The following is a 27,066-nucleotide window of genomic DNA, read 5'->3' as shown; positions in this document are numbered from 1 at the left end:
GGCATTTGAGAGTCAACCACATTGCTGTGGCTCTGGAGTCACACAAAGGCCAGACCAGGTAAGGATGGCAGATTTCCTTCCCTAAAGGACATTAGTGAATCAGATGGGTTTTTCTGACAATTGACAATGGTTTCATGGTCATCAGTAGATTCTTAATTCCAGATATTTTTTATTGAATTCAAATTCCACCATTTGCCGTAGCAGGATCCGAACCCAGGTCCCCAGAATATTAGCTACATTTCTGGATCAATAAATTAGTGATGATACCACTAAGTTTAATTAATTTTTGTCACGTAGTTAACATTAAAACTGCAATGAAGTTACTGTGAAAATCCTCCAGTCGCCACACTCCGGAGCCTGTTCGGGTACACTGAGGGGGAATCTAGCATGGCCAGTACACCTAACCAGCGTGTCTTTCAGACTGTGGGAGGAAACCGGAGCACCTGGAGGAAACCCACACAGATATGGGAGAACATGCAGGCTCTGCCACGTTCCCGGCAGACAGCCGGGAATCGAACCTGGGCCTGTATCGCTGTAAGACAGCAGTGCTAATGACTGTGCCACTGCAAAAATATCAAGTGATATAGGAATAGTACAGGAGAATGGCACTGAAATGGAAGATTGGCCACTGCACTGTCCCCATCAAACACTCCCAGGACAGGTACAGCACGGGGTTAGATACAGAGTAAAGTTCCCTCTACACTGTCCCCCCATCAAACACTCCCAGGACAGGTACAGCACGGGGTTAGATACAGAGTAAAGCTCCCTCTACACTGTCCCCCCATCAAACACTCCCAGGACAGGTACAGCACGGGGTTAGATACACAGTAAAGCTCCCTCTACACTGTCCCCATCAAACACTCCCAGGACAGGTACAGCACGTAGTTAGATACAGAGTAAAGCTCCCTCTACACTGTCCCCCCATCAAACACTCCCAGGACAGGCACAGCACGGGCTTAGATACAGAGTAAAGCTCCCTCTACACTGTCCCCCATCAAACACTCCCAGGACAGGTACAGCACGGGCTTAGATACAGAGTAAAGCTCCCTCTACACTGTCCCCCATCAAACATTCCCAGGACAGGTACAGCACGGGGTTAGATACAGAGTAAAGCTCCCTCTACACTGTCCCTCATTAAACATTCCCAGGACAGGTACAGCACGGGGTTAGATACAGAGTATAGCTCCCCCTACACTGTCCCTCATCAAACAATCCCAGGACAGGTACAGCACGGGGTTAGATACAGAGTAAAGCTCCCTCTACACTGTCCCTCATCAAACACTCCCAGGACAGGTACAGCACGGGGTTAGATACAGAGTAAAGCTCCCTCTACACTGACCCCCCATCAAACACTCCCAGGACAGGTACAGCACGGGGTTAGGTACAGAGTAAAGCTCCCTCTACACTGTCCCCCCATCAAACACTCCCAGGATAGGTACAGCACGGGGTTAGATACAGAGTAAAGCTCCCTCTACACTGTCCCCATCAAACACTCCCAGGACAGGTACAGCACGGGGTTAGATACAGAGTAAAGCTCCCTCTACACTGTCCCCATCAAACACTCCCAGGACAGGTACAGCACGGGGTTAGATACAGAGTAAAGCTCCCTCTACACTGTCCCCCATCAAACACTCCCAGGACAGGTACAGCACGGGGTTAGATACAGAGTAAAGCTCCCTCTACACTGTCCCTCATCAAACACTCCCAGGACAGGTACAGCACGGGGTTAGATACAGAGTAAAGCTCCCTCTACACTGTCCCCCATCAAACACTCCCAGGACAGGTACAGCACGGGGTTAGATACAGAGTAAAGGTCTGAGAACCATGGAAAAGTTAGGGTGCAGAAAGAGGCCATTCAGCCCATTTGTCTGTGCTGGCCAGAAAAGGAAAAAAACTAGCTGTTCATTATAATCCCATTCCCCAGCTCCTGGTCTGTAGCCTCACAGCTTCCAGCGCTTCAGACACAGACCCGGCTGCCTTTTAAATGAGGTGTTTCCACCTCAACCACCAAGTTAGGCAGTGAATTCCACACCCCCACCACCCTCTGTCTTTCCTCCTGTTCCCTTGAACCCTTTTACCAATCACCTTCAATCTGTGTCCCCACTAATTGAGGTAAAGGTAAAGTTAAAGAAAAGTTTATTTATTAGTCACAAGTAGGCTTACATTAACACTGCAATGAAGTTACTGTGAAATTCCCTCTTTGTCGCATTCCGGCACCTGTTCAGGTCAATGCACCAGCGTGTCTTTCAGACTGTGGGAGGAAGCCGGAGCACACGGAGGAAACCCATGCAGACACGGGGAGAACATGCAAACTCCACGCAGACAGTGACCCAACTTGGGAATCGAACATGGGTCCCTGACACTGTGAAGCAGCAGTGTTAAGCACTGTGCCACCCCATGACCCCTCAGCTCGAGGGAAACAGGTTTCTGTCTGCGCTCTCTCACCCCCTCATCATTTTGAACATCTCAATCAAATCACCCCTTAGCCTCCTCTGTTCGAGGGAAAACAACCCCAGCCCCACCCCCACCTCTCCTCACTTCTGCAATTTTCAAACCCTGGCAACATTCTTGTCAGTCTCTGCACCCTTGGGTATAGAGGGATATGGGTCAAACGTGGGCAATTGGGATTAGCTTAGGTGTTTTTAAAAAAAGGGCGGCATGGACAAGTTAGGCCGAAGAGCCTATTTCCACCTCTCTGACTCGATGACTCTCCACAACCATTATTTCCTTCTTGTAATATGAGGACCAGAACTGTGAATAAATTCCAGCATTTGTATTCCATCTTCCCTCTCGACTGTCCCAATTAACATAGTGCTAAATACAGAGTAAAGCTCCCTCTACAAGTTCCATTTTGGTTAGTGTGTTTATTGAATCTCCTTACCTGCCAGAGGTTTGAGTTGCCGGTTTGGTCCCAGCCTCTCTCCCATGGTCTGTAAGGTTGTCTGGACCTGGGACAGGAGTGATGTTAGGATTGTCTCTTCCCCTTCAAGTCTCTTCTTTAAGTTGTTGCTGTTTGATTGTTGTTGGAGCTTCCGGAGGTGGGAATGGTACTGCAATGCATGCTGGTATAACAGATGCCAGCTGACAGCTAGTCTGTGCCAATGAGATACAAGCTAATATCATGGAATCTATCGCACCAACAACTGTGGAAACAATCTTCCTTCTCAGCAACACTGTCCTGGTCCCTCCAAAACAACCTCCCCCCCCCCCACCCACCCACCCAGTTAAACCCTCACTAAGCATCTGAACTTTTCAAATGTCCCTTGAATGAGTCCCTTTATGATTGAATGGTGTTCCTGTGTGAAAAAGGTCTACACTGATCAGAGAGTCTTGCACCTACCTGCATGATGGCTTTTGGGTTCTTTGCACAGTTTGAGATGGAAGCTGCAGAAAGGTGAGGAGAGAACACTTTTTCTTGAGAGTTACTGGCACTCGGATAGAATCGGACACCGTGTCCCATGGAAAATCCAAGAAGCTCTGGGTTTGGAGGGAGTACACTGTGTCCAGATGTGCAGACGCCAGCTTAAGTGCCAAGAGGCTGATGAGGAGTGAGTGAGAGAATGAGGCTGGCCCGAATTTCTTCGAAAGAATTAACTTCACAATGTCTGCTGAGAGTTTCACTGCATGTGGTAGTGAATGTTTATACACCCCATCCCAGTTCAGGACAGTTAGACAGTAGCATAAAAGGTGTAATGTCCTATAAGTTGCAGGGTTCCTCCTCAGGGCTTTCCTCACCAGCTTGTTCTTCAGTTTTATGACTGGGAGAGTGGCTGGGGCAAATGGGAGAAGGCGGGCGAACTGCAGGAAGGCCCGTACTGTATACTGAAGGAGCAGATCCTTACCCTCCATACCCTTAACAGATACCACCATGCTCCAGGCTGTCAACAAACTGTTCTGGATCTGTCTGAGTTTGGCCTCATGATGGTCTGCTGGTTCTTCCTGCTTGGCATGGAGGGTGTCGAACATGGAGGCAAACTCCAAGTGGCCCTGGTCCATGGTGCCAGGATCAGAGTTGGGAAACCTGGGGTAACGAGTCAGGCAGGGAGTAGCATCAGCAGAATCCTCATCTTCATCAGCCTGTAAAAGAGAAACCAATCAAACTACAGCAAACAGACAAAAACTCCATCAGCAACAGTGAGGGAAAGGACAGTGAAAGGATTTGGAAATAGCCTAGATTAGAACTTCAGAGCAGTATATGATCACTGTTCTGCTCTGGTTACTTTGAAACATCCTGTCTGACTATTCCTGTGGATATTGAAGGTTCCACTGCACTGCTGATAGATTAACAAGTCTTCCTGATGCACTGACCAACGTCCCTCCTGATGCACTGACCAACGTCCCTCCTGACGCACTGACCAACGTCCCTCCTGACGCACTGACCAACGTCCCTCCTGACGCACTGACCAACGTCCCTCCTGACGCACTGACCAACGTCCCTCCTGACGCACTGACCAACGTTCCTCCTGACGCACTGACCAACGTTCCTCCTGATGCACTGACCAACGTTCCTCCTGACGCACTGACCAACGTTCCTCCTGATGCACTGACCAACGTTCCTCCTGACGCACTGACCAACGTCCCTCCTGACGCACTGACCAACGTCCCTCCTGACGCACTGACCAACGTTCCTCCTGACGCACTGACCAACGTTCCTCCTGACGCACTGACCAACGTTCCTCCTGATGCACTGACCAACGTTCCTCCTGACGCACTGACCAACGTCCCTCCTGACGCACTGACCAACGTTCCTCCTGACGCACTGACCAACGTTCCTCCTGATGCACTGACCAACGTTCCTCCTGACGCACTGACCAACGTTCCTCCTGATGCACTGACCAACGTTCCTCCTGACGCACTGACCAACATTCCTCCTGATGCATTGGCCAACGTTCCTCCTGATGCATTGGCCAACGTTCCTCCTGATGCATTGACCAACATTCCTCTGACTATATTGGCCAACATTCCCCTGAATGCATTGACCAACATTCTTCCAGATGCCTTGGCAACATTCCTCGATGCATTGACCAACGTTCCTCCTGATGCCTTGGCCAACGTTCCTCCTGATGCCTTGGCCAACGTTCCTCTTGATGCCTTGGCCAACGTTCTTCCTGAGGCATTTGCCAACATTCTTCCAACTACATTGGCCAACATTCCTCCCAATGTGCTTGCCAACATTCTCCTAGTGCACTGGCCAACATTCCTTCCTCAGTCAACTCATTTATCTCATGGCTGTGCATAAAAATATCAACCTCCTTTGCTTTCACAGTCAGAGCAGCTCAAAGTCAGGTATTTGAGCTGAGGTTCTTCGAAATGTTTGACAGGGATGGTAAGAATCTTCACATACACAATATTTCCAGCTTCCTTGGAACGTCTGAAAGCACCTTACAGCTGAGCAGTGACCTATCACGTGCTCCTTTGTGAGAAAACCCTATAATCTATTCGCACACAACACGATCCAAAGGACTGAACCCAGAATGACTCAATGAATGGCTCAATTTCCATCCAACCCTGCTGACATTTGAGTAGATGTTGAGACAGTGAATACTGGGAGTCTGCCAGTGTGGGATGATAATGATATAACTGGGTGAGGTTGAGCGAGGCACTTTCATAGGCGCTTGATACCCAGCACTGGACAATTTGCAGAGTGGACTGTGCAAATAATCCGATAGGGGGGTGGGGTTTTCCTGGATAGCCGCTCAGGCCTGTCCTTCTGCTACTACTGATTCCCTCCCTATAGCCTTCCAGAAACACCATGGCCAGACTCCTGCATAACAAATGAACAGGAACTGGAAATGCAACTGAAACATGGGTGCTCTCAAGGACAGCAGGAGTCCCACTACAATCAAGCTATGGAATAACACAAGTCCAAGTTCCAGACTGAATTATAATAGACCATAGAACATAGAAAAACTATAGCACAAACAGGCCCTTCGGCCCCCAAGTTGTGGTGATCATATCTCCACCTACCAGGCTTACCTATAACCCTCAATCCTATTAAGTCCCATGTACTCATCCAGAAGTCTCTTAAAAGACCCTATCGAATCCGCCTCCACCACCATCGCCAGCAGCCGATTCCATGCACGCACCACCCTCTGAATGGAAAACTTACCCCTGACATCTCCTCTGTACCTACTCCCCAGCACCTTAAACCCGTGTCCTCTTGTAGCAACCATTTCAGTCCTGAGAAAAAGCCTCTGAGAATCCACCCAATCTATACCTCCCAACATCTTATAAACCCCCATCAAATCACCTCTCATCCTCCATTTCTCCAGGGAGAAGAGACTGAGATCCCTCAACCTATCTTCATAAGGCATGCCTCCCAATCCAGGCAACAACCTTGTAAATCTCCTCTGCACCCTCTCAATAGCTTCCACATGCTTCCTGTAATAAGAACATAAGAAATAGGAGCAGGAGTAGGCCAACTAGCCCTTCGAGCCTGCCCCGCCATTCAATAAGATCATGGCTGATCTGTTGTGGCTCAGTTCCACTTTCCCACCCTCTCCCCATAACCCTTAATCCCCTCTCTCATCAAAAACCCATCAACCCGCTTCTTGAAAACATTTAGCGAGGCAGCCTCCACCACTTCAACGGGTAGAGAATTCCAGAGATTCACCACCCTTTGAGTGAAGAAGTTCCTCCTCAACTCTGTTCTAAACCGCCCCCCCTTTATCTTGAGGTTGTGCCCCCTAGTCCTACTATCCTTTCTGAGCGGGAAGAGTCTCTCCACCTCTATCCTATCCATCCCATTCATCATCTTATACGTCTCAATGAGATCTCCCCTCATTCTTCTAAACTCTAACGAGTACAAGCCTAATCTATTCAGCCTCTCCTCATAGCTCAACCCCCTCAACTCCGGCATCAGCCTAGTAAACCTCCTCTGCACTCCCTCCAAGGCTAAAATATCCTTGCGTAAGTACGGCGCCCAAAACTGCACACAGTACTCCAGCTGCGGCCTCACCAATGCCCTACACAGCCACAGCAAGACCTCCCTACTTTTATATTCAATCCCCCTCGCTATGAAGGCCAGCATCCCATTTGCCTTCCTGACCACCTGCTGCACCTGCAAGCTGGGTTTTTGCGACTCATGCACAAGGACCCCGAGGTCCCTCTGCACCGTCGCCTGCTGCAGTTTTTCAGGCGACCAGAACTGCGCACAATAATCTGGAGAATGAGTTCCTCATCAGTTTGAGAATTTGAATTCACTTTAAGTAAATCAAGAAATAAGAAGGTGACCATGAAGCTGATAAAGCCCATTCACTCATATCCCCTCAGGGAAGGAGACCTGCTGATCCTGATCTAGTCTGGGCCCTAGTCTTACCCCAGTGCCGCAGTAACAATTCATAATTCTCAACTGCCCATGTTGTAAGAAACCTGGGAAATACCCACATCAGGTTATCTTGCTGATCAATGAAAACTAATTTATACAAAGAACAACCCAGCACGGGAAACAGGCCCTTTGGCCCAACGAACCCGCGCCGCCACAGCCTCCTACACCTATTCTACCCTGCGTGTCTACGAGTGGAACCCCTAACTTAGCCAGATTCAGGGGAGAATAGTATCAATTTGGTAAACCAATCAGTCTAAGAGCACATCTTTGGGGTGTGGGAGGAAACCGGAGCGCCCAGAGGAAACCCACGCAACCACAGGGAGAATGCGCAAACTCCCACAGACACAGGCCCATCCCTTTCCATTTTTATCTAAAGTAGACGGACTTGTGGTCACTGTTAGCCACACGTTCGCCTACCTCAACCTCAACCACCTGCCCCGGCTCATTACCCAACACTAAATCCAGTATAGCCCCCTCCCTAGTCGGACTAGTTACATACTGCTCTAGGGACCCTTCCAACACACATTTTACAAACTCCTCTCCCTCCGTACCCCCAGCTCTAGGCCCCCTCCAATCCACTCCAGGAAGATTAAAGTCACCCACTACAACCACCCTATTCTTTCTGCACCTATCCAAAATGCCCCTGCAAATGCCTTCCTCCACTGCCCTCGGCCTGTTGGGTGGCCTATAGTATACCCCTAGCATTGTAATCTCTCCCATTTTATTTCTCAACTCCACCCATAGCAACTCAATCCCTAACTCCTCCATATTACCCTCCCTCTGCACTACTGTGATGTTCTCCTTTACTAACAGTGCCACCCCTCCACCTCTCTTCAACCCTCCTCTGTCACACCTAAAACACTTATAACCCAGGAACATTCAGCTGCCAGTCCTGCCCTTCACGTAACCACGTCTCTGTTACAGCCACCACATCTAACTCCCTCACAAACATCAAGGCCCTAAGCTCATCCGTTTTTCCTGTCACACTCCTAGCATTAAAACAGACACAGTCCAACCCACCAGTGTCCCTCGGAACCTCCTTCTCCCTTATAATTTTCCTTTCACCCTACTCTCTCCCAGCCACACCCCCACCCCCCCTCCCTATTAGTTTAAACCATTCCTAAACACACCAGCTAACCTCCCTGCTAAGACACTAGTTCCCCTCCCATTCAAATTCTCCCCACCCCTCCTGTACAGGTGCTCTTCTCTCATAAATACCTCCCAGTGGTCTACAAAAGTAAAGCCCTCTACCCTACACCAATCCCTCAACCATGCATTCAGCTGCATGATCTCATCATTCCTAGCCCTGCTGGTACTGGGCAGCAACCCAGAGAATGCCACCCTGGAGTATGATGTTTAATTATAAATTTTAGTCTGATTGGTTGTGATATGTGAAAGTGTGAAAATGGAAAGGTTTTGTGAGAACCATTATCATTTCAAATTATTTCCAGACTAGAGAATAAGGAGTTAAAGGATTCGGTAGTTTAAATTACAACAATGTGAGAATGTCCTCTGGGTTCACGCTCATCTCCTGCTAGAAAGAGAGAGAGTGATACGGGAATGATCCCCTCGCCAGAGTCATAACAACGCACACAAGCATTGGTTGAAGTGTAAATGACAATTCCACAGTGTCCGTGTTATGCCAGAAACAGGCTGTATTAGCTCCCTGGCCCCTGTGCTAATGGCAAGTCGGAGTAAATCTCATTTTTAAGTTAGTTTATTTGTGTTAGGATTAGGTTTACATTAACAGTGCAATAAAGTTACTGTGAAAATCCCCTAGTCACCACACTCCAGCACCTGTTTGGGTACACTGTAGGAGAACTTAACATGGCCAATGTACCTAACCAGCATGTCTTTCGGGAGGGAACCAGAGCATCCGGAGGAAACCTACACGGACATGGGGAGAACTTGCAGACTCCACACAGACAGTGACCCAAGGCCAGAACTGAACCCCGGCAATAACACTTGCTCAAATACTGGAAGGTGATACTAACAGTAGTGAAGAACTAGCAGATAGATCCGCACATGCCACTGGACTGCAAGCTTGTGTTGATATAAGCTGTACCTGGTCATTTGCTGGTGTCTCATCCTGTAAGAATGAGGGGGACATCCATGATCCGGACCCCTGTGTATCCCACCCCTGCAGGACACTTCTTTTTAGGGAAGAAATAGGCTGTAACTTCACATCTTTGTTCTGCAAGTAGAACAGACAGATTACACCAGAGAATAAGCAAGGCGTAGTAAATCAGGTCATACCGACTAATTCAGAGACATTGGCAGGCACAGTGGGATGGCTGGGGAGCCCTGATCGAAGTTTGATAAGCTTTTGTACAAAAGTAAAATATCAAAGTGAATAGGATTAGAAGAACATTCTAGACTAAATCTTCTGGATCATCAGAAGCTAGATGAGTGACTGAGACCTCCTGTTGGGACCCTGTGGAATTCCTGACACATGGACCGCCATAGAAACTTCCTGGTAGTTTCAAATTCCGACGGGCAATGTCCCACCTCCCCAAGACCCAGTGCTGATATCTCCAACACGTATGAGAACATGAGACAGATTAAAACCTAGTCTAAATCCTGGTTAATTCCAGAAATAACCTTCACTCACAAACAAACGCAGCAGGTATTCAGGAAGGCAAGTGGGTTGGAGTGTAAGAGGCAGGAGGTCTTGCTGTAACTATATAAGGTACGGAGCAGTTCTGGTCCCCTTAAGGAAAGATATTTAATTAGAGGCACTTCAGAGAAGGTTCACTGGAATAATCCCTGGTACAGAGGGATTGTCTTACGAAGGCCGCCTTGGAGAACGCTTACCCGAAGATCAGAGGCTGAATGCCCTTGACTGTCGAAGCGTTCCCTAAAAGAGAGTACATGACTGACAGGTGATTGTCGAGCGGTGTTCATTCATCCGTTTGACCAAGCCAGTTTTGTATCCACTTCGCCAGTCGCTTCCGATCCCATGCGACTTCACCTTCTCCACCAGCCTTCCATGCATAATCTGTCCTTAATAAACTCTAAACTAGAGGATGTAAAAAGGTGCAATTTGAGGGTAAATCATGGCAGGGCAGCCCAGCCACCTGCAATTCTGAAATCGCATGGGATCAGAGGTGAGCTGGCGAGGTGGATACAAAACTGGCTCGGTCAAAGAAGACAGAGAGTAGCAGTGGAAGGGTGTGTTTCTGAATGGAGGGCTGTGATAAGTGGTGTTCCTCAGGGATCAGTGCTGGGACCTTTGCTGTTTGTAATATATCTAAATGACCTGGAGGAAAATGTAACTGGATTGGTGAGTAAGTTTGTGGACAACGCAAAGGTTGGTGGATTTACAGATAGTGATGAGGACCATATGAGAATACAGCAGGATATAGATCAGTTGGAGACTTGGGCAGAGAGATGGCAGATGGAGTTTAATCCGGACAAATGTGAGGTAATGCATTTTGGAAGGTCTAATACAGATAGGAAATATACAGTAAATGGCAGAACCCTTAAGAGTATTGATAGGCAGAGAGATCTGGGTGTACAGGTGCACAGGTCACTGAAAGTGGCAATGCAGGTGGAGAAGGTAGTCAAGAAGGCATACGGCATGCTTGCCTTCATCGGCCGGGGTATTGAGTTTAAAAATTGGCAAGTCATGTTGCAGCTTTATAAAACCTTAGTTAGGCCACACTTGGAATATAGTGTTCAATTCTGGTCACCACACTACCAGAAGGATGTGGAGGCTTTGGAGAGGGTACAGAAAAGATTTACCAGGATGTTGCCTGGTATGGAGGGCATTAGAACAAAGAACAGTACAGCACAAGAAACAGGCCCTTCGGCCCTCCAAGCCTGCGCCGCTCATTGGTCCAACTAGACCATCCGTTTGTATCCCTCCATTCCCAGTCTGTTCATGTGACTATCCAGATAAGTCTTAAAACAATCCCAGCGTGCCCGCCTCCACCACCCTGCTGGGCAGTGCATTCCAGGCCCACACCACCCTCTGTGTAAAATACGTCCCTCTGATATCTGAGTTAAACCTCGCCCCCCTCACCTTGAGCCCGTGGCCCCTCAAGATCGTCACCTCCGACCTGGGAAAAAGCTTCCCACTGTTTGCATTGGCAAGCAGGGTGGTGGAGGAGGGCACGCTGGGATTGTTTAAGACTTATCTGGATCGTCACATGAACAGACTGGGAATGGAGGGATACAAACGGATGGTCTAGTTGGACTAATGAGCGGCGCAGGCTTGGACGGCCGAAGGGCCTGTTTCTTGTGCTGTACTGTTCTTTGTTCACCCTATCCATGCCCTTCATAATTTTATACACCTCTATTAGGTTGCCCCTCATTCTCCGTCTCTCCAGGGAGAACAACCCCAGTCTACCCAATCTCTCCTCATAGCTAAGACCCTCCATACCAGGCAACATCCTGGTAAACCTTCTCTGCACTCTCTCCAAAGCCTCCACGTCCTTCTGGTAATGCGGCGAGCAGAACTGGATGCAGTACTCCAAATGTGGCCTAACCAACGTTCTTTATAGCTGCAACATCACATGTCAACTTTTATACTCTATGCCCTATCCAATAAAGACAATCATGCCAAATGCCTTCTTTACCACTGTCTACACCTGTGCTGCCACATTTAAGGATCTGTAGAATTACACACCCAGAGGTGTGCAGTTTTGGTCGCTGCTCTTGCGCAAAGATATTTTGGCCTTGGAGGGAGTGCAGAGGAGGTTCACTAGGCTGATACCAGAGATGAGGGGGTTGGACTATGAAGAGGGACTAAATAGACTGGGTCTGTACTCATTGGCGTTTAGAAGGATGGGGGGGGGGATCTTATGGAGACGTATAAGATAATGAAAGGGATGGATAGGGTAGAGGTAGAGAGATTCTTCCCGCTTAGAAAGGACAGCAGGACTAGAGGGCACAGCCTCAAGATAAGGGTTTAGAACGGAGTTGAGGAGGAACTTCTTCACTCAAAGGGTGGTGAATCTCTGGAATTCTCTGCCCATTGAAGTGGTGGAGGCTACCTCGCTAAATACATTTAAGTCACGGGTAGATAGGTTTTTGACAGACAAGGGAATTAAGGGTTATGGGGAGAAAGCGGGAAAGTGGAACTGATCCACTTCAGATCAGCCATGATCTTATTGAATGGTGGGGCAGGCTCAAAGGGCTAGATGGCCTACTCCTGCTCCTATTTCTTATGTTCTTATCCCTCTGTGTTTCTATACTCCTGATGGTTCTGCCATTTATTGTCTCGCTCCTCCCTACATTAGATCTACCAAAATGCATCACTTCGCATTTATCTGGATTAAATTCCATCTGCCATTTCTCCGCCCAATTTTCCAGTCTATCTATATCCTGCTGTATTCTCCAACAATGTTCATCGCTATCCGCAAATCCAGCAATCTTTGTGTCATCTGCAAACTTACTGCTCACACCAGTTACACCTTCCTTCAAATCATTTCTATATATCACAAACAGCAGAGGTCCCAGTACAGAGCCCTGTGGAACACCACTGGTCACAGACCTCCAGCCGGAAAAAGACCCCTCCACTGCTACCCTCTGTCTTCTATGGCCAAGCCAGTTCTCCACCCATCTAGCTAGCTCACCTTTTATCCCGTGAGATTTAACCTTTGGCACCAACCTGCCATGAGGGACTTTGTCAAACGCTTTACTAAAATCCAAATAGACAACATCCACAGCCCTTCCCTCATCAATCGTTTTTGTCACCTCCTCAAAAAACTCCACCAACTTTGTGAGGCATGACCTCCCTCTTACAAAACCATGCTGTCTGTCACTAATGAGATTATTCCATTCTAAATGTGCATACATCCTATCGCTAAGAATCTTCTCCAACAATTTCTCTACCACAGACGTCAAGCTCACCGGCCTATAATTACCCGGGTTATCTTCGCTACCCTTTATAAACAACGGAACCACATTTGCTATCCTCCAATCCTCTGAGACCTCACCTGTGTCCAGTGAAGAGACAAAGATTTCTGTTAGAGAAATCTTTATTAAAAATTAGCTATGAATTGGAGAAACTTGGTTTGTTCTCACTGGAGTGACGGAGGTTGAGGGGAGACCTGATAGAAGTCTACAAGATTATGAGAGGCATGGACAGAGTGGATAGTCAGAAGCTTTTTCCCAGGATGGAAGTGTCAATTACCAGGGGACACAGGTTTAAGGTGCGAGGGGCAAGGTTTAAAGGAGATGTATGAGGCAGATTTTTTACACAGAGAGTAGTGAGTGCCTGGAACTCACTGCCAGGAAGGTAGTGGAAGCGGATACGATAGTGACTTTTAAGGGTCATCTTGACAAATACATGAATAGGATGGGAATAGAGGGATATGGTCGCCGGAAGGGGAGGGGGTGTTAGTTCAGTTGGGCAGCATGGTCTTTGCAAGTTTGGAGGGCCGAAGGGCCTGTTTCTGTGCTGTAATTTTCTTTGTTCTTTGTTTATGAGAAGGCAGAGATTTAAATTGATTTGCAAAAGAAGCAACTGAGATGTGAGAACAAACTTTTTCACAGCGAGTCGTCTGGTTCTGGAATGTTCTGCCTGGAAGTGTGGTAGAAGCAGCTTCAATCAAGGCATGCGAAAGGGTATTAGATGTGCAGAGGTACGGGGTAGGCACAAAGTCCTGATGCTCATTTGGAGAGGCGGTGCAGACACAATCGGTCAAATGGCCTCCTTCTATACCATATCGATTTCATAATTCTCTAAACGTAAACTGTGTTTCTCTCTCCCAGATGCAACCTAACCGACTGAGATTTCCAGTATCTTGCTTCTCTCTCGGTATTTAAGATTGCCACTAGTTCCTTACCTCCGAGTTCATCAGTGAGTGTTGTACATCATCGAGATCTTGGGTCACCTGGAGCAGAAGGTTCTTCAGGACAGATCGTGCAGAATAATTCTCTGTAAAACGCAGCACAGTAAACATATAGCCATCGGATACAATGAGGTAGGGTAAACGAGGATGAGCTGCCAGAGAGAACCGCTGCCTCATTGGGTCACTTTCAGAGACAGAAGAGCCAGCAGAGCCTGTGTGATCAACATTCAAAAGCAGGGATGGTCTGAAAAACAAAATATTAAATTAAATGCAAATACTATCCTATTCAAATACACTCCAATGTTAAGTACAGCGCAGAGTAAAGCTCCCTCTACACTGTCCCCCCATCAAACACTCCCAGGACAGGGACAGCATGGGATTAGATACAGAGTAAAGCTCCCTCTACACTGTCCCCATCAAACACTCCCAGGACAGGTACAGCACATGGTGAGATACAGAGTAAAGCTCTCTCTACACTGTCCCCATCAAACACTCCCAGGACAGGTACAGCACGGGGTTAGATACAAGTAAAGCTCCCTCTACACTGTCCCCCATCAAACACTCCCAGGACAGGTACAGCACGGGCTTAGATACAGAGTAAAGCTCCCTCTACACTGTCCCCCATCAAACACTCCCAGGACAGGTACAGCACGGGGTTAAATACAGAGTAAAGCTCCCTCTGCACTGTCCCCGCATCAAACACTCCCAGGACAGGTACAGCACGGGCTTAGATACAGAGTAAATCTCCCTTACACTTCCCCGCATCAAACACTCCCAGGACAGGTACAGCATGGGGTTACATACAGAGTAAAGCTTCCTCTACACTGTCCCCGCATCAAACACTCCCAGGACAGGTCCAACACAGGGTTAGATACAGAGTAAAGCTCCCTCTACACTGTCCCCCCATCAAACACTCCCAGGACAGGTACAGCACGGGCTTAGATACAGAGTAAAGCTCTCTCTACACTGTCCCCATCAAACACTCCCAGGACAGGTACAGCACGGGGTTAGATACAAGTAAAGCTCCCTCTACACTGTCCCCTATCAAACACTCCCAGGACAGGTACAGCACGGGGTTAAATACAGAGTAAAGCTCCTTCTGCACTGTCCCCGCATCAAACACTCCCAGGACAGGTACAGCACGGGCTTAGATACAGAGTAAATCTCCCTTACACTTCCCCGCATCAAACACTCCCAGGACAGGTACAGCATGGGGTTACATACAGAGTAAAGCTTCCTCTACACTGTCCCCCATCAAACACTCCCAGGACAGGTACAGCACGGGGTTAGATACAGAGTAAAGCACCCTCTACACTGTCCCCCAGCAAACACTCCCAGGACAGGAAAGGGAGAGATATTTGCATTTCTATTTATTTAATTAACAGAATCGCTCAGCATTTATTTCCCATCCTCATTGTGTCAGTGGCAAAGGCCATGAAGAATCTGTTATATTGCGCATCTGGATTCACATATTGGACAGGTGAAAATAGCAGGTTTCTCTCTCTCAGAGACATCAGTGGTACAGATGGGATTTTACCATCCTGTCGTTATAGGGACACTCACTTCTTATTCTGGATCAAATTAATTCAATACATTTTAAATTCCCCAACTGTTATAGTGGAATTTAAACTCTCACCTTCACACGTTTATCCAAATCTCTGGATTCCCAGTTCAGGAGTAAAAGTACTATGCTACCCCAGGATATCCAAAGCAGTTTCTAGCCAATGAAATATATGTTAAAGGTGCATGAGTAGGATGGGAATAGAGGGATATAGTGCCCAAAGGGTCGGGGGTTTTAGCTCAGTCAGGCAGCATGGTCAGTGCAGGCTTGGAGGGCTGAAGGGATTGTTCCTGTGCTGTAATTTTCTTTGTTCACTTTGTAATCACTGTTCTAATATGGAAAAAACAACAACCAATTTGGATCCAACCAACATAAGAAATAGGAGCAGGAGTAGGCCATCTAGCCCCTCGAGCCTGCCCCGCCATTCAATAAGATCAAACCAAAAACGTTAGAGAAAAAATAGGTCATCTGTGAGTTGCTTCTCCTCAGTGATTTGGTTGAGGAACTCCCATCAGCCACCCTCCCACCCCTCCCCGCCAAAACTCTGCTAATGCACTTGGTTTTGCATTAACCCAAGTTGTTTATCACCTCATCTATAGTATGTTACTGTGACAGTATCATTTTGAGTATAGAGTGCTCTTGAAAGCCTTTCACCTCTAGTTGGACTCTCCAAAGGGATATCTGTCCTCATAGCTGATTTCATTCCGGTGTTGAAATGTGTAATTGTACACAGCCAACAAAAAGGCCCATCTTTGTACTGGGTGCTGATGGAAATGTAGTGCTGATGTGATCAGCTGGACTGCTTTATCTTTGCAGAATAACCCTGGCAATGGTTTATAAAATCATAATGTGGAGATGCCGGCCTTGGACTGGGGTAAACACAGTAAGAAGTCTCACAACACCAGGTTAAAGTCCAACAAGTTTATTTGGTAGCACAAGCCACTAACTTTCAGAGCTGTACTCACCTGATGAAGGAGCAGCGCTCCGAAAGCTAGTGGTTTTGCTCCAAATAAACCTGTTGGACTTTAACCTGGTGTTGTAAGACTTCTTATGGAATCATAGACAGTGCAGAAGGAGGCCATTCGGCCCATCGAGTCTGCACCGACCACAATCCCACCCAGGCCCTACCCTCATAACCCCATGCATTTACCTTAGCTAGTCCCCTGACATTAAGGGTCAATTTAGCATGACTAATCAACCTAACATGCACATCTTTGGACTGACGGAGGAAACCGGAGCACTGGGAGGAAACCCATGCAGACATGGGAAGAATGTGCAAACTCTGCACAGTCCATGCAGTTTTTAAGGGACAAGATGATAATGAAATGGCCACTAAATTGGTCATGTGCTCTGTGTGAGGCTCCTGTTATTAAGATATTGTCCAGATACACGACCTCTCCGGGGATCCCTTATAACAGGCTTTCCAAGGTGCGCTGAAAGATAACAAGGAGATGAAATGCTGAAGCGTAATCGCGTATATTGGAATTAATGGTGACAAATCTCCTCAAGACTTCCAGCTCAGACTGTTGGTATATATGAATTAAGTCCAGTTTAGTGTACCTGAGGCCTCCTCCTGCCAGTTTAGCAGTAATGTCTTCTCTCCTCGGGATAACGTATCTATCTATTTGAGCAGCTCTGTTTACGATTAGGCCAATCCACCTAATCTGCACACCTTCGGACTGTGGGAGGAAACCAGAGCACCCAGAGAAAACATATTCAGGCCTGGGGTGAACATGTAGACTCCGAGTCACCCAAGGCCAGAATTGGACCCGGGTCCCTGTGCTGTGAGACAGCAGTGCTACTTCAGGATGTTCCAGTGCAGAGGGATCTGGGTGTCCTCGTTCATGAGACACAGAAAACTAGCATGCAGGTATAGCAGATAATAAAGAAAGCAAATGAAATGTTGGCATTTATAGCTAAAGGAATGAAATATTAAGATAAGGGAGTATTGTTGCAACTGTACAAGGTATTGGTGAGGCCACTCCTGGAGTATTGCGCACAGTTTTGGTCCCTGTATTTGAGGAAAGATGTAATGGCATTGGAGGCAGTTCAAGGAAGTTCACTCGATTGATTCCAGAGGTGAGAGGTTTGTCGTATGAACAATTTAGACCAATATTCTATGGAATTTAGAAGAACGACGGGAAATCAAATTGAAATATACAAGATGATAAAAGGCACGGATAAAGTAGATGTGGAGCGGGATGCTTCCTCTCGTGAGTCATTCTAGGACGAGAGGTCACAATCTTAGGGTAAGAGGTAGCAAATTTAAAACAGAGTTGAGGGAGGCATGGTTAGTAAGTTTGCAGGTGACACCAAGATTGGTGGCATAGTGGACAGTGAAGAAAGTTATCTCTGATTGCAACAGGATCTTGATCAATTGGGCCAGTGGGCTGACGAATGGCAGACGGAGTTTAATTTAGATAAATGCGAGGTGATGCATTTTGATAGATTGAACCAGGGCAGGACTTACTCAGTTAATGGTAGGGCGCTGGGGAGAGTTACAGAACAAAGAGATCTAGGGGTACAGGTTCATAGCTCCTGGAAAGTGGAGTCACAGGTGGACAGAGTGGTGAAGGCATTCGGCATGCTTGGTTTCATTGATCAGAACATTGAATACAGGAACATAGAACATAACAGCGCAGAACAGGCCCTTCGGCCCACGATGTTGCGCCGACCAATTAAAAGCAATGACCCTCTAACCTAAACCAATCCCTTTCCATCCATAAACCTATCCACGGATCTCTTAAACGTCCCCAAACTAGGCGCATTTACAACTGCAGCAGGCAGTGCATTCCAAACCCTCACCACCCTCTGGGTAAAGAACCTACTCGGACATCCGTCCTATAACTACCACGCCTTAATTTAAAGCTATGCTCCCTCGTGCTAGCTTTCTCCATCCGAGGAAAAAGGCTATCACTGTCCACCCTATCTAAACCTCTAATCATCTTATATGTTTCAATAAGGTCCCCTCTTAGCCTCCTTCTTTCTAACGAAAACAACCTCAAATCCCTCAGTCTCTCCTCATAGGACCTCCCCTCCATACCAGGCAACATCCTGGTAAACCTCCTCTGCACCCTCTCCAAAGCCTCCACATCCTTCCTATAATGTGGGGACGTCTTGTTGAAGTTGTACAAGACATTGGTAAGTCCACACTTGGAATACTGTGTACAGTTCTGGTCACCCTATTTTAGAAAGGATATTATTAAACTAGAAAGAGGGCAGAAAAGATTTGCTAGGATGTTACCGGGACGTGATGGTAACATAGAACAGTACAGCACAGTACAGGCCCTTCGGCCCTCAATGTTGTGCCGAACCATGTCCAATCCCAAGATCAAGCTATCCCACTCCCTATCATTCTGGTGTGCTCCATGTGCCTATCCAATAACCGCTTGAAAGTTCCTAAAGTGTCCGACTCCACTATCACAGCAGGCAGTGTATTCCACACCCCAACCACTCTCTGAGTGAAGAATCTACCTCGGATATCCCTCCTATGTCTCCCACCATGAACCTTATAGTTATGCCCCCGAGTAACAGCTACATCCACCCGAGGAAATAGTCTCTGAACGTCCACTCTATCAATCCCCCTCATCATCTTATAAACCTCTATTAAGTCACCTCTCATCCTCCTCCACTCTAAAGAGAAAAGCCCCAGCTCCCTCAACCTTTCCTCATAAGACCTACCCTCCAAACCAGGCAGCATCCTGGTAAATCTCCTCTGCACTCTCTCCAATGCTTCCACATCCTTCTTATAGTGAGGTGACCAGAACTGAACACAATATTCCAAATGTGGTCTCACCAACATCCTGTATAGTTGCAGTATAACCCCACGGCTCTTAAACTCAAACCCCCTGTTAATAAACGGTAAAGTTCTCCAGTCACCTCTGACAGTGCAGCGCTCCCTCAGCACTGACCCTCTCACAGTGTGGCACTCCCTCAGTGCTGCTGCACTGGGAGAGTCGGCCTAAATTCTGGTCTGTGGTGTGACTTTTCAATTGGAACCATAACCATGCTGCAGTGCAGGAGGAGGCCACTTGGCCCATCAAGACTGCACCAACTCTCAGACATACCCTGGCCCACACCCGAGTAACACTTCACAATTACCATATCTAATCCAGCTCATATCCTGTGAACATTAAGGGGCAATTTAGCATGGCCAGTGAACCTAATCTGCACATCTTTGGGAGGAAGCCGGAGGACCATGAGGAAATCCACGCAGACTCTGCACGGACAGTGACCCGAGCCAAGGATGGAACCCGGGTCTGTGAAGCAGCAGTGCTACATGACCTCTTGAGTCAGATGTGTCACTGACACAGCTGTCAATGGTCAGGTACAGAGATGGCCAGTTGTGTTGTTCTGAGGTTTGTGGAGGTGTTGTTGCTGACTGTACCTGTAGGTGATTAACGGATGAAGAGGAATGTACTCAGCTGGCCCAAACTCCACTGAGCTGCCGAATGTGGTGAGAGTAACCAGCTGGCCCAGACGGGACAGTAACAGCAGGGCTCCACGTTTCAACATACAGGCCAGGAAGAGACCATCGTGTGTCCAGCTCACTGCACCCACCCAGTAAGACCTGAAAAAGCAATATGCACACAACTCATTTTCAGCATTGCGTCAGAGCGTAGTACTGTGTAGAGCACAGGTCCAGCACCCTCACCAACCGGCTGGGAGGTGACAGCGTGAGCTCCGAATCTGGGGCAGCCAGCATCCTCACACTGTTTGATGCATTGAGCAGATTGAGAGGCAAGCTAGGATATTGAATTCAGTGATGTGACTGATACCGTCCACATTCTCAATACAGCCAGGGATCGGTCAATAAAAACTACCCTGCCAGAGAGAGCGAGCGACAGGGAGAGAGGGAGCGAGCGACAGGGAGAGAGGGAGCGAGCGACAGGGAGAGAGGGAGCGAGCGACAGGGAGAGAGGGAGCGAGCGACAGGGAGAGAGGGAGCGAGCGACAGGGAGAGAGGGAGCGAGCGACAGGGAGAGAGGGAGCGAGCGACAGGGAGAGAGGGAGCGAGCGACAGGGAGAGAGGGAGCGAGCGACAGGGAGAGAGGGAGCGAGCGACAGGGAGAGAGGGAGCGAGCGACAGGGAGAGAGGGAGCGAGCGACAGGGAGAGAGGGAGCGAGCGACAGGGAGAGAGGGAGCGAGCGACAGGGAGAGAGGGAGCGAGCGACAGGGAGAGAGGGAGCGAGCGACAGGGAGAGAGGGAGCGAGCGACAGGGAGAGAGGGAGCGAGCGACAGGGAGAGAGGGAGCGAGCGACAGGGAGAGAGGGAGCGAGCGACAGGGAGAGAGGGAGCGAGCGACAGGGAGAGAGGGAGCGAGCGACAGGGAGAGAGGGAGCGAGCGACAGGGAGAGAGGGAGCGAGCGACAGGGAGAGAGGGAGCGAGCGACAGGGAGAGAGGGAGCGAGCGACAGGGAGAGAGGGAGCGAGCGACAGGGAGAGAGGGAGCGAGCGACAGGGAGAGAGGGAGCGAGCGACAGGGAGAGAGGGAGCGAGCGACAGGGAGAGAGGGAGCGAGCGACAGGGAGAGAGGGAGCGAGCGACAGGGAGAGAGGGAGCGAGCGACAGGGAGAGAGGGAGCGAGCGACAGGGAGAGAGGGAGCGAGCGACAGGGAGAGAGGGAGCGAGCGACAGGGAGAGAGGGAGCGAGCGACAGGGAGAGAGGGAGCGAGCGACAGGGAGAGAGGGAGCGAGCGACAGGGAGAGAGGGAGCGAGCGACAGGGAGAGAGGGAGCGAGCGACAGGGAGAGAGGGAGCGAGCGACAGGGAGAGAGGGAGCGAGCGACAGGGAGAGAGGGAGCGAGCGACAGGGAGAGAGGGAGCGAGCGACAGGGAGAGAGGGAGCGAGCGACAGGGAGAGAGGGAGCGAGCGACAGGGAGAGAGGGAGCGAGCGACAGGGAGAGAGGGAGCGAGCGACAGGGAGAGAGGGAGCGAGCGACAGGGACAGAGAGCGACAGGGACAGAGAGCGACAGGGACAGAGAGCGACAGGGACAGAGAGCGACAGGGACAGAGAGCGACAGGGACAGAGAGCGACAGGGACAGAGAGCGACAGGGACAGAGAGCGACAGGGACAGAGAGCGACAGGGACAGAGAGCGACAGGGACAGAGAGCGACAGGGACAGAGAGCGACAGGGACAGAGAGCGACAGGGACAGAGAGCGACAGGGACAGAGAGCGACAGGGACAGAGAGCGACAGGGACAGAGAGCGACAGGGACAGAGAGCGACAGGGACAGAGAGCGACAGGGAGAGAGAGCGACAGGGACAGAGAGCGACAGGGACAGAGAGCGACAGGGACAGAGAGCGACAGGGACAGAGAGCGACAGGGACAGAGAGCGACAGGGACAGAGAGCGACAGGGAGAGAGGGAGCGAGCGACAGGGAGAGAGAGCGACAGGGAGAGAGGGAGCGAGCGACAGGGAGAGAGGGAGCGAGCGACAGGGAGAGAGAGCGACAGGGAGAGAGAGCGACAGGGAGAGAGGGAGCGACAGGGAGAGAGGGAGCGACAGGGAGAGAGAGCGACAGGGAGAGAGGGAGCGAGCGACAGGGAGAGAGGGAGCGAGCGACAGGGAGAGAGGGAGCGAGCGACAGGGAGAGAGGGAGCGAGCGACAGGGAGAGAGAGCGACAGGGAGAGAGAGCGACAGGGAGAGAGAGCGACAGGGAGAGAGAGCGACAGGGAGAGAGAGCGACAGGGAGAGAGAGCGACAGGGAGAGAGAGCGACAGGGAGAGAGAGCGACAGGGAGAGAGAGCGACAGGGAGAGAGAGCGACAGGGAGAGAGAGCGACAGGGAGAGAGAGCGACAGGGAGAGAGAGCGACAGGGAGAGAGAGCGACAGGGAGAGAGAGCGACAGGGAGAGAGAGCGACAGGGAGAGAGAGCGACAGGGAGAGAGAGCGACAGGGAGAGAGAGCGACAGGGAGAGAGAGCGACAGGGAGAGTGAGCGACAGGGAGAGTGAGCGACAGGGAGAGTGAGCGACAGGGAGAGTGAGCGACAGGGAGAGTGAGCGACAGGGAGAGTGAGCGACAGGGAGAGTGAGCGACAGGGAGAGAGAGCGACACAGAAAGCGACAAGACAACGACAGAGAGAGAGAGACAGAGACAGAGTGACAGAGGCAGTGAAAAGCAGACAGAGAGAGAGGGAGAAACAGACAGAGAGAGAGAGATAGACAGAGAAACAGACAGAAAGAGAGGGAAACAGACAGACAGAGAGACACGCCACTGCCCCCCCACCTCCCCCCCCAGGCTTTGACAGAGCTCTGCACAGTCCCAAGACACATAGTGCAAGATCATAGGTTAACTGAACTGCTCCAGAATAGTGGTAGGAAAAGGGTACCGTTTAAAGTGCTTGCTGAAACCTCCAAAAGAACGGCCCAGCTATCGTATTTCTCATGGGAATGGATTGAATATTCACTCTGTGAACTCAGCAATTGAACAATGTGAGAGTGACACACTGCCACTATCCCTTGTACAGAAACCGTGCCCAGGGAGATGGGCAGTTAGTAAGGGACAGTCTGTCTCCCCATCTCCACTCCAAACACTGAGACTGCGCATCAACAAATAGCTCATGTGACTCTGCATCAAGCACTGACAGATTGTAAAGTGGTTCACTCGTGTGATACACTATCTAACCCCATATCACAAAACCCATCACCACAAGTGATGTGGCCACATACCTGATAAACCTAGCTGGTACAGGCTGCCCATTGCTGCCACAACCTCGCAGGCTGCTCGACACTGTCACACTATTCAGTGGGTTCACAAACAGCACCTGAGTGGCCTGAAAACAAGAAACAGAACAGGCAGTGAGTGAACAAGGACCACAGTCAGGCATGAAATAAAAACACAACATGCTGGATAAACGCAGCAGGTCCGGCAGCATCTGTGGAGACAGAAACACGGTGAACTTTTCAATTCTGTATGACTCCCCTTCACTGGACAGATGACACTGAGATGAATGCAGTAAGAAGTCTGACCACACCAGGTTTAAGTCCAACCGATTTATTTGATAGTAAACTCACAAGCTTTTGAGGTTAACCTCGTCGTCAGGTTCTGACCAGAACTCTCCATTCATCTGACGAAGAGGCTAACCTCGAAAGTTTGTGAGTTTACTATCAAATAAATCGGTTGGACTTAAACCTGGTGTTGTCAGACTTCTCACTGTGTTTACCCCAGTCCAACGCCAGCATCTCCACATCATGACTAAGGTGAATGGCAGAGCAAAGTGTGCAGAGGACACTGAAAGTCTACGAAGGAATATAGATAGTCTAAGTGAGTGGGCGAGGGTCTGGCAGATGGAGTACAATGTTGGTAAATGTCAGGTCATTCAGTTTGGTCGGAATAACAACAAAATGGACTATTATTTAAATGGTAAAAAATTGCAGCATGCTGCTGTGCAGAGGGACCTGGGTGTCCTTGTGCAGGAATCTCAAGGAGTTGGTTTGCAGGTACAGCAGGTAATTAAGAAGGTAAATGGAATTTTATCCTTCATTGCTAGAGGGATGGAGTTTAAAAACAGTGAGGTTATGTTACAGCTGTATAAGGTGCTGGTGAGGCCACACCTGGAGTACTGTATACAGTTTTGATCTCCTTACTTGAGAAAGGATATACTGGCACTGGAGGGGGTGCAGAGGAGATTCACTAGGTTGATTCCGGAGTTGAGAGGGTTGGCTTATGAGGAGAGACTGAGTAGACTGGGGCGTTACTCATTGGAATTCAGAAGAATGAGGGGAGATCTTATAGAAACATATAAGATTATGAAGGGAATAGATAAGATAGAAGCAGGGAATTTGTTTCCACTGAGGGGTGAAACTAGAACTAGGGGGAATAGCCTCAAAATAAGGGGAAGCAGATTTAGGACTGAGTTGAGGAGGAACTTCTTCACACAAAGGGTTGTGAATCTGTGGAATTCCCTGCCCAGTGAAGCAGTTGAGGCTACCTCATTGAATGTTTTTAAGGCAAGGATAGATACATTTTTGAACAGTAAAGGAATTAAGGGTTATGGTGAATGGGTGGGTAAGTGGAGCTGAGTCCATGAAAAGATCAGCCATGATCTTATTGAATGGCGGAGGAGGCTCGAGGGGCCAGATGGCCTACTCCTGCTCCTACTTCTTATGGATTCAAAATGTTAAGTCTCTTTCTCTCTCCACAGATGCTGTCAGACCTGCAGAGCTTTTCCAGCATCTGTGATATTTTGCATTTATAATAGGTCAGAGACAGGCGGAGCCAGTGACAGGCGGATGCACAAGACCTTAACTCAAAACACATGCACAGTCTTCAAAATGTCTGTACAGATACATAGAATCCTTACAGTACAGGAGGCCATTCAGCCCATCAATTCCACACCAACTCTTCAATGGACTATCTGACTGGGTCCTATTCCTGTAACCCCACGTATTTCCCCCACTAAATCCCCCTAACTGGGATTAATCTTGGGATATTAAGGGGCAATTTAGCATGGCCAATCTACCTAACCAACATCTTTGGTGTGTAGGAGGAAACCAGAGCACCCAGAGGAAACCCACGCAGACACAGGGAGAACGTGCAAACTGCACACAGCCACCCAGAGCTGGAATTAAACCTGGCACTGCGAGGCAGCGGTGCTAACCGCCACCCTGTGTAATATTGTTTCGGTATTTGTGTAAAGGGAGGCCCCGGTTACAAATACAATGAATTGTAACTGATAATCCAAATCAACTGGATTGGTATTTACCAGTCTTTCTCTATGTCTATGTGGATGATGCTATGTTGTAAAGGTTCTAAGGGTTTGCTGCATTATTGGCCAAAATGGAAAATCTTTCATAAAAACGTTTAAAAAGTAAAACTGATTGAAACGTCAGATAATTCGACTCGGAATCAACTTGTTATCCACTCCTGGCACTGGCATTGGCAATGTCCTGCCTTCCAAGCAGACAATGGATTGGTCAAAACAAGATGCCAGTCCGATATCTCAATTTGTTTCTACTTCAGGGAAGGAAATCTGCCACCTTTACTCAGCCCGGCCAACACGTGACTCCAGAGCATAGCAACTGCCCTCTAAACCCAGTGAGAAAGCCAAGCACTTCAAGTGCAATTAGGTCTGCACAAATAAACACAAACATGTATGGAAATACATTTGCACACACATAGGCATGTACAGAGGTATGTATTTGTCATATGTACACACACAGGCACAACAGAGGCAAGTACACACACCTGTACAGAGAGAGGCTCATACACACACCTGTACAGAGACAGGCACATACACACACAGGTACAGAGAGAGGCACATACACACACAGGTACAGAGAGAAGCACATACACACACAGGTACAGAGAGAAGCACATACACACACAGGTACAGAGAGAGGCTCATACACACACAGGTACAGAGAGAAGCACATACACACACTGGTACAGAGAGAAGCACATACACACACAGCTACAGAGAGAGGCTCATACACACACAGGTACAGAGAGAAGCACATACACACACAGGTACAGAGAGAAGCACATACACACACAGGTACAGAGAGAGGCACATACACACACTGGTACAGAGAGAGGCTCATACACACACAGGTACAGAGAGAAGCACATACACACACAGGTACAGAGAGAGGCTCATACACACACAGGTACAGAGAGAAGCACATACACACACAGGTACAGAGAGAAGCACATACACACACAGGTACAGAGAGAGGCACATACACACACTGGTACAGAGAGAGACACATACACACACAGGTACAGAGAGAGACACATACACACACAGGTACAGAGAGAGGCACATACACACACAGGTACAGAGAGAAGCACATACACACACAGCTACAGAGAGAGGCTCATACACACACAGGTACAGAGAGAAGCACATACACACACAGCTACAGAGAGAGGCTCATACACACACAGGTACAGAGAGAAGCACATACACACACAGGTACAGAGAGAGGCACATACACACACTGGTACAGAGAGAGACACATACACACACAGGTACAGAGAGAGACACATACACACACAGGTACAGAGAGAGGCACATACACACACAGGTACAGAGAGAGGCACATACACACACAGGTACAGAGAGAGGCACATACACACACAGGTACAGAGAGAGGCTCATACACACACAGGTACAGAGAGAGGCACATACACACACAGGTACAGAGGCACATACACACACAGGTACAGAGAGAGCATAAGAACATAAGAAATAGGAGCAGGAGTAGGCCATCGAGCCCCTCGAGCCTGCCCCGCCATTCAATAAGATCATGGCTGATCTGAAGTGGCTCAGTTCCACTTTCCCGCTCTCTCCCCATAACCCTTAATCCCCTTGCCTATCAAAAACCTATCAACCCGCATCTTAAAAATATTTAGCGAGGCAGCCT

The 27,066-nt window shown here is 48.9% G+C and overlaps 1 protein-coding gene across 1 annotated transcript in view; it reads right to left on the bottom strand.

Moving 5' to 3' along the window:
- cplane1 (ciliogenesis and planar polarity effector 1) overlaps positions 1 to 27,066 on the bottom strand; it is a 270,576-nt gene that overhangs the window by 212,541 nt on the left and 30,969 nt on the right. Inside the window, exons 8-13 of the mRNA XM_080183273.1 lie at positions 23,368 to 23,471; positions 20,076 to 20,258; positions 14,122 to 14,371; positions 9,393 to 9,521; positions 3,341 to 4,077; positions 2,882 to 3,093 (exon numbers count right to left, since the gene is read on the bottom strand). Coding sequence (XP_080039399.1) covers positions 2,882 to 3,093; positions 3,341 to 4,077; positions 9,393 to 9,521; positions 14,122 to 14,371; positions 20,076 to 20,258; positions 23,368 to 23,471 — 1,615 coding nt within the window. The remainder of the gene's footprint in view (positions 1 to 2,881; positions 3,094 to 3,340; positions 4,078 to 9,392; positions 9,522 to 14,121; positions 14,372 to 20,075; positions 20,259 to 23,367; positions 23,472 to 27,066) is intronic.

The sequence above is a fragment of the Carcharhinus amblyrhynchos genome, unplaced genomic scaffold, assembly GCF_965287045.1.
Source record: "Carcharhinus amblyrhynchos unplaced genomic scaffold, sCarAmb.v2.hapA chromosome_205, whole genome shotgun sequence".
NCBI classification, from domain to species: domain Eukaryota; kingdom Metazoa; phylum Chordata; class Chondrichthyes; order Carcharhiniformes; family Carcharhinidae; genus Carcharhinus; species Carcharhinus amblyrhynchos.
This window is presented reverse-complemented; position numbering and strand designations above follow the sequence as displayed.